Source organism: Gossypium arboreum, chromosome 10, assembly GCF_025698485.1.
Source record: "Gossypium arboreum isolate Shixiya-1 chromosome 10, ASM2569848v2, whole genome shotgun sequence".
NCBI lineage: Eukaryota > Viridiplantae > Streptophyta > Magnoliopsida > Malvales > Malvaceae > Gossypium > Gossypium arboreum.
Genome location: NC_069079.1, coordinates 114,758,460 through 114,763,783, shown reverse-complemented (window position 1 = coordinate 114,763,783; position 5,324 = coordinate 114,758,460). Strand labels below are relative to the sequence as shown.

The window sequence follows — 5,324 nt, the reverse complement described above, 5'->3', positions numbered from 1 at the left end:
TGTGAATAGTTGAATAAGAGTGGAGTGATTAAAGAATTTTAATTTTAATTTTAATAGAAAATATCTATCTATATATATCAAAACTCTAAAATACTTTAATAAAATTAAATATCTTAATTTGAAAGGATGTTTTGTTGAATTTTAGAGTTGAAGGATGTTTTGTTGAATTTTAGAGTTGAACTTTAAATAGGTAGAGATAAAGGAAAGAAAAAATTGAATATCACGATGTTTTAACCTGATTTGGTTATTAGTATAATAATATGATGGAAAATTTTATTTATATATTATTTTTAATATAAAATAAAGAACAATTTATACAATTAAAAGAATAGTAAAACTTCTTATAATAGATATGATCTCTTTTTTACCCTTTTATCGTAAAGGTTAAATATTACTGCAAACCAACGTTAAAGTTTGAAAGAATATAGTTTTGCCTATATATATATCTCGGCTAAATGATCCAAAAAGAAGAAAACAAAAATGATTGTGAGATTTGCATTAAGTTTCAGTTTGTTGCTTTTGCTAATTACCGATCTAGCCTCAGCAGCTAATTCCACAGCAAAACCTGGTTGCAAAGGCAGCTGTGGAGATGTTAGAGTTCCCTACCCTTTTGGAATTGGACCCAACTGTTCCTTGAATGCATGGTTTGAGGTCTCTTGCAATGAAACTTCAACCCCTCCTACAATTTTACTCAAAAGAACAAACATGGAGGTTTTGAATTTTTCTTTGAGATCTGCTGATTATGATCCGGAGCTTGAGTACCATCGTGTGAAGAGTCCAGTAGTTTCAATGAACTGTTCAGGTAGGGAAACCAGCCTTGGGGTGGATCTAACAGGCAGCCCTTTCTTCTTTTCAGAGTACAGGAACAAGTTCCTAGCCGCTGGTTGTAATAGCACGGCTTTCCTGGCGGAAGTTGACACCAAAAACACTTCGTGTAGATCAGCTTGTATTGGGGACGCACTCTTTGGTTCTAACCCTTATAACATCTGCCACGGTACATGCTGCGAGAGGGAATTACCATCGGCTCTCAAAACATTTAATGCTACCTTTGATAGCCAATCTGATGGGTGCAAGTTAGCCTACGTGGTTGAGAACAACTGGGCATCGAATGTAGCAAACAGGTCCGGTTTGCAGAATATGGAGGCTGTGGGTGCTGTGCTTGATTGGGCGATACCCAAAGAGGATTTTGAGTTGAGCGAAGATGGAAGAGAATATACTTGTAGGGAGTATGGTTTAGAGTTGTCGGACCCTAATATTCACAAATCAATTCGATGTTTTTGTAAGAGTGGTTATGAAGGGAATGCATATCTTCCTGATGGATGCCAAGGTAAAATCCAAAATCTCTTCACATCCCTTGTTTGATACTTCTTATTTTACTCTTTCAAAAGTTAATGGAATTGTTTAGATATTGACGAATGCCTGGACGAGTTGAAGTGTGGGGATGCGACTTGTGTGAATAAGCCAGGGCATTACGTATGCAGACGAAGAAAAAGAAAAACTTGGATTCTTCACTTAGGTAAATTAACTCCCTCTTCAGTGGTGTTTAAATTTCGGTTAAAATTAAATTAATCGATTTAATTCGATTAATTGGTTAGTTAATCCATTTAATTCTGTCGAAAATCAGTTAATTATTTTTAGGAAATTCGATTATCGGTTAATTCGGTTCGAAATTGGGTAATTAATCAAATCAATCGAACTTAATAATTGATAATACAAATGATGTGTAGTTTTAATTTGGTTAATTCGATTAATTTGGTCAAATGAATATTATCACTTTTTTTATATGTTATACTTGTTTTAATATATATATATATAAATTTCGTTAATTTGGTTAATCGATCGAATCAACAGAAATATTTCGGTTTAGTTAATTTTTTGAAAAAAATAAATTTTGTTAACAGTTAAATGATTAAAAAGTTTGATTAATTTGATTAATACTTATTTGATTCGGTTAACAGTTTGAACACCCTACAATACATAGTTAATATTTTTTATTACTATTACTATCCATGAGAATGATTAAATGTTACTAATTAACTTATACAAAATAGTAATCTAACAATTAATCATCAATGGTACATATTAGTGGAACTTTTAACTTTAATATCGATTTTATAAAGTTACATCGATTCACTCACAATTTTTTTAGCTTCCCCTTCCTCTTGCCTACAGCCCTTCTTTCATTTCAAAATTTTCTTCTTCTCCAACATATTGTTTTACTTGATTGCATTAGTCCACCATCCCCCAAACCATTATATACAAGTGTTTTTTTTAGGGTGATGACTCTATACCAATTAACCGTTTAATTAAGCCTTTTGAATTATTGAGCATTTCTTTCAGGAATAGGTCTTGGCTTTGCAGCATTGTGCTTAGTAATGTGCTTAGTAATGGGTGGACGGCGATCATACAAATATTTAAAGAAAAGAATGAAAATGAAGTTGAAGAAAAAAAATTTTAAACGCAATGGTGGGTTATTATTACAACAACAAATGTTTGCAAAGCATGGCAGTTTAGAGAGCACCAGGATATTTACTTCCAAGGAGTTGGATAAAGCAACAGATAATTTCAACAAGGACCGAGTGCTCGGCCAAGGTGGCCAAGGAACAATTTACAAAGGAATGCTTGCCGATGAAAGAATTGTTGCCGTTAAAAAGTCCAAAGGAATGGTTGCAGACAAAGTCGAAGAGTTCATTAATGAAGTCGTCATCCTTTCCCAAATTAATCATCGAAACGTGGTTAAACTTATAGGGTGTTGCCTAGAGACCGAAGTTCCGTTACTAGTTTATGAGTTCATCTCAAATGGAACAGTTTATCAATATCTGCATGACCAAAGTGAGGAATTCGTATTATCATGGGAAACACGATTAAGAATTGCCAAAGAAAGTGCCGAAGCCCTTGCGTACTTGCACTCTTCGGCCTCAATTCCGATTTATCATCGAGACATCAAGTCCACAAACATCTTATTAGACGAGAAGTTCAAGGCGAAAGTTTCAGATTTCGGGATATCGAGATCAGTTTCTATAGATCAAACTCACTTGACCACGCACGTGCAAGGCACATTCGGATACTTAGACCCTGAGTATTTCCAATCGAGCCAATTCACGGATAAAAGCGATGTGTATAGCTTCGGAGTCGTGCTGGTTGAGTTACTAACAGGGGAAAAACCGGTTTCTTTCGAAAGGGAAGAAAATAGTAGGAGTTTAGCCTCGTATTTCACCAATTTGATGGAAACGAACCAAGTGATGGACATTGTTGACAGTCGAATTGTGAAGGAAGTGAAACATGAAGAGGTAATGATGGTTGCTAAACTTGCGTACCAATGCTTGAGCTTGAGTGGGAAAAAGCGACCAACGATGAAAGAAGTTAGTATAGAGTTAGAACAGATCGTTTTGATGCAAAAGGGTTCAAATGTGTTAGAAATTAGTGAAACTTTCTGCTAGTTATGAATTGGTCAAGTTATTCATTTTTATTAGGAGTCGATTAGCACATTTGGTCATTTATTTGTACAAATAAAATATGAACACATTGGCTTATTGTAGTCAAAGTAGTTGAGTTATTTTAGGAAGTTTTTAATATAAATAGATGTCTTACTCTGAGCTAAAAGTGTAGCACATCAATTTCTGTTTCTTTGTATCATCTTGATTGAGCAATAATAATATTTAGCTTTATTTTTATTTAGAGTTTTTTTTTTTTTTTGTAATTGTCTCAATTAGTATCAATGCTTTCTGGTCATGACCAAGTGTTTTGATATTATTACTCAACCAAGATGAATAGTGGAAGTGCTTCTTTTGGAATAGCTGTAGACAAGCTTGTTGGTAATAATTATAATTACTAGAAGCTATGCATGGAAACTTTTCTGCAGGGGCGAGATTTGTGAGATCTTATTGAAGTTATGAAACATCAATCCCAGATAATACTTATCAGAATTTGGAGTTACGAGAAACTTGGAAGGTCAAGTGTGGCAAAGCTCTATTTGCTTTGCGGGCATTGATCAGTAGAGAATACATTGAACATGTTCGTGATCTAAAGTCACCAAAGCAAGTGTGGGAGACTCTTAAAAAGTTTACTAAAAACAATATAGCTCAATTACAATATCTTGAGAGTGAACTAATGATGGTAACTCAAGGTAATTTTTCTGTTGAAGAATACTTCTTGAAACTAAAAATTTTGTGTTATGAAATTTTAGAATTGGATACAGAGGAGCTAGTGAGTGATGGACGCTTGCGTCGTTATCTTATTCGTGGACTGCAAAATGGTCTTATGCCTTTTGTTTCTTCCATACAATGATGGAAGAATCAAAATTCTAGTATTGAATTAGAAAATTTGCTTTCCAATTAGGAAGCTCTACTAAAGCAAATGACAAGAAACCACATGCTTTCTCCCAAATCAGAGGATGTGCTTTATATCAAAGATTAAAAGAGAAGAATTCCTACTTGAAGCCTTCAATAGGTGATAGAAAAAAATTTGAAACTGGAAAGTAGTCAAAGAGATCTTCCAAAGCTTATTTCAAGTGCCAAAAACTTGGACACATCAAATGAGATTGTCAAGTGAAAGTAGTGTGTGATCGATGCGGGAAGTCAGGCCATATTAAGGAAAATTTTTACGTCAAAATGCAAGAAACAGAAGCAAATACTGCTCATGAAAGCACTGAATTTCAACAACCAACTTGGGAGCAATGTCTACCCATTGAGGTTCTTGATCAGCCAACAAACGTGTATTCTGCTGTGCACCAGAATGACTTGTTTATGTATCTCACGTGACTAACTAAAAATAAGATTAAGGCAAGTGCACCTATCGATAAATAGTGTAGCTATGATGAGTAGAGATATCGTATCCATAAGGACTAAAAATATTAGTAATTACTGTTTTTCTATTATTTAGCCAACAATTTAGAGTGATGATTTTTAACTAAAATTACTAAACTAATTTAACTAAGAACTCATCAGAGAATGAATCAAGAAAATAATCGAAAGATAACCAATGAGAGAGACAATACCCAGGAAAGAATCCACCCAGACTTCATCTATTATTATGAATCTGAATTAAATGATTTATCCACTTGGTGTCTTGATCCGTAGAAATCTCTAAATTATATTAATATCTCTTTCAAGAGTAAGAGCAACTAACTCTAGGTTGATTAATTTAAATTTCTTTCTAATTAAAACCTCTATTATCGCATTAACTCGATCTATGGATTCCCTTATTAGATTTGACTCTAATTCGATAAGTTTATGACGTCTTATTTCTAGGATTGCATGCAACTCCACTCAATTATGCTAGACCTACTCTTAAATAGGGACTTTTCCACCACTGAATTAAGCACA

General features: G+C 33.9%; 1 protein-coding gene across 1 annotated transcript; it reads left to right on the top strand.

The window, feature by feature from the left end:
* Positions 1 to 402: 402 nt before the first annotated feature.
* On the top strand, positions 403 to 3,678 carry LOC108488025 (wall-associated receptor kinase-like 22). Its single transcript, XM_017792345.2, has 3 exons — positions 403 to 1,327; positions 1,406 to 1,516; positions 2,341 to 3,678. The coding sequence occupies exons 1-3, from the start codon at positions 481 to 483 to the stop codon at positions 3,438 to 3,440; spliced, it is 2,058 nt and encodes a 685-aa protein (XP_017647834.1). The 5' UTR covers positions 403 to 480; the 3' UTR covers positions 3,441 to 3,678.
* Positions 3,679 to 5,324: the final 1,646 nt, after the last annotated feature.

Excerpts from the sequence above, each read along its gene's own strand:
- LOC108488025 (XM_017792345.2), top strand. The coding sequence starts at position 481 with ATGATTGTGAGATTTGCATTAAGTTTCAGTTTGTTGCTTTTGCTAATT. Across the intron at positions 1,328-1,405 it reads TCTTCCTGATGGATGCCAAG|ATATTGACGAATGCCTGGAC; the intron begins GTAAAATCCAAA and ends GGAATTGTTTAG. Across the intron at positions 1,517-2,340 it reads AACTTGGATTCTTCACTTAG|GAATAGGTCTTGGCTTTGCA; the intron begins GTAAATTAACTC and ends CATTTCTTTCAG.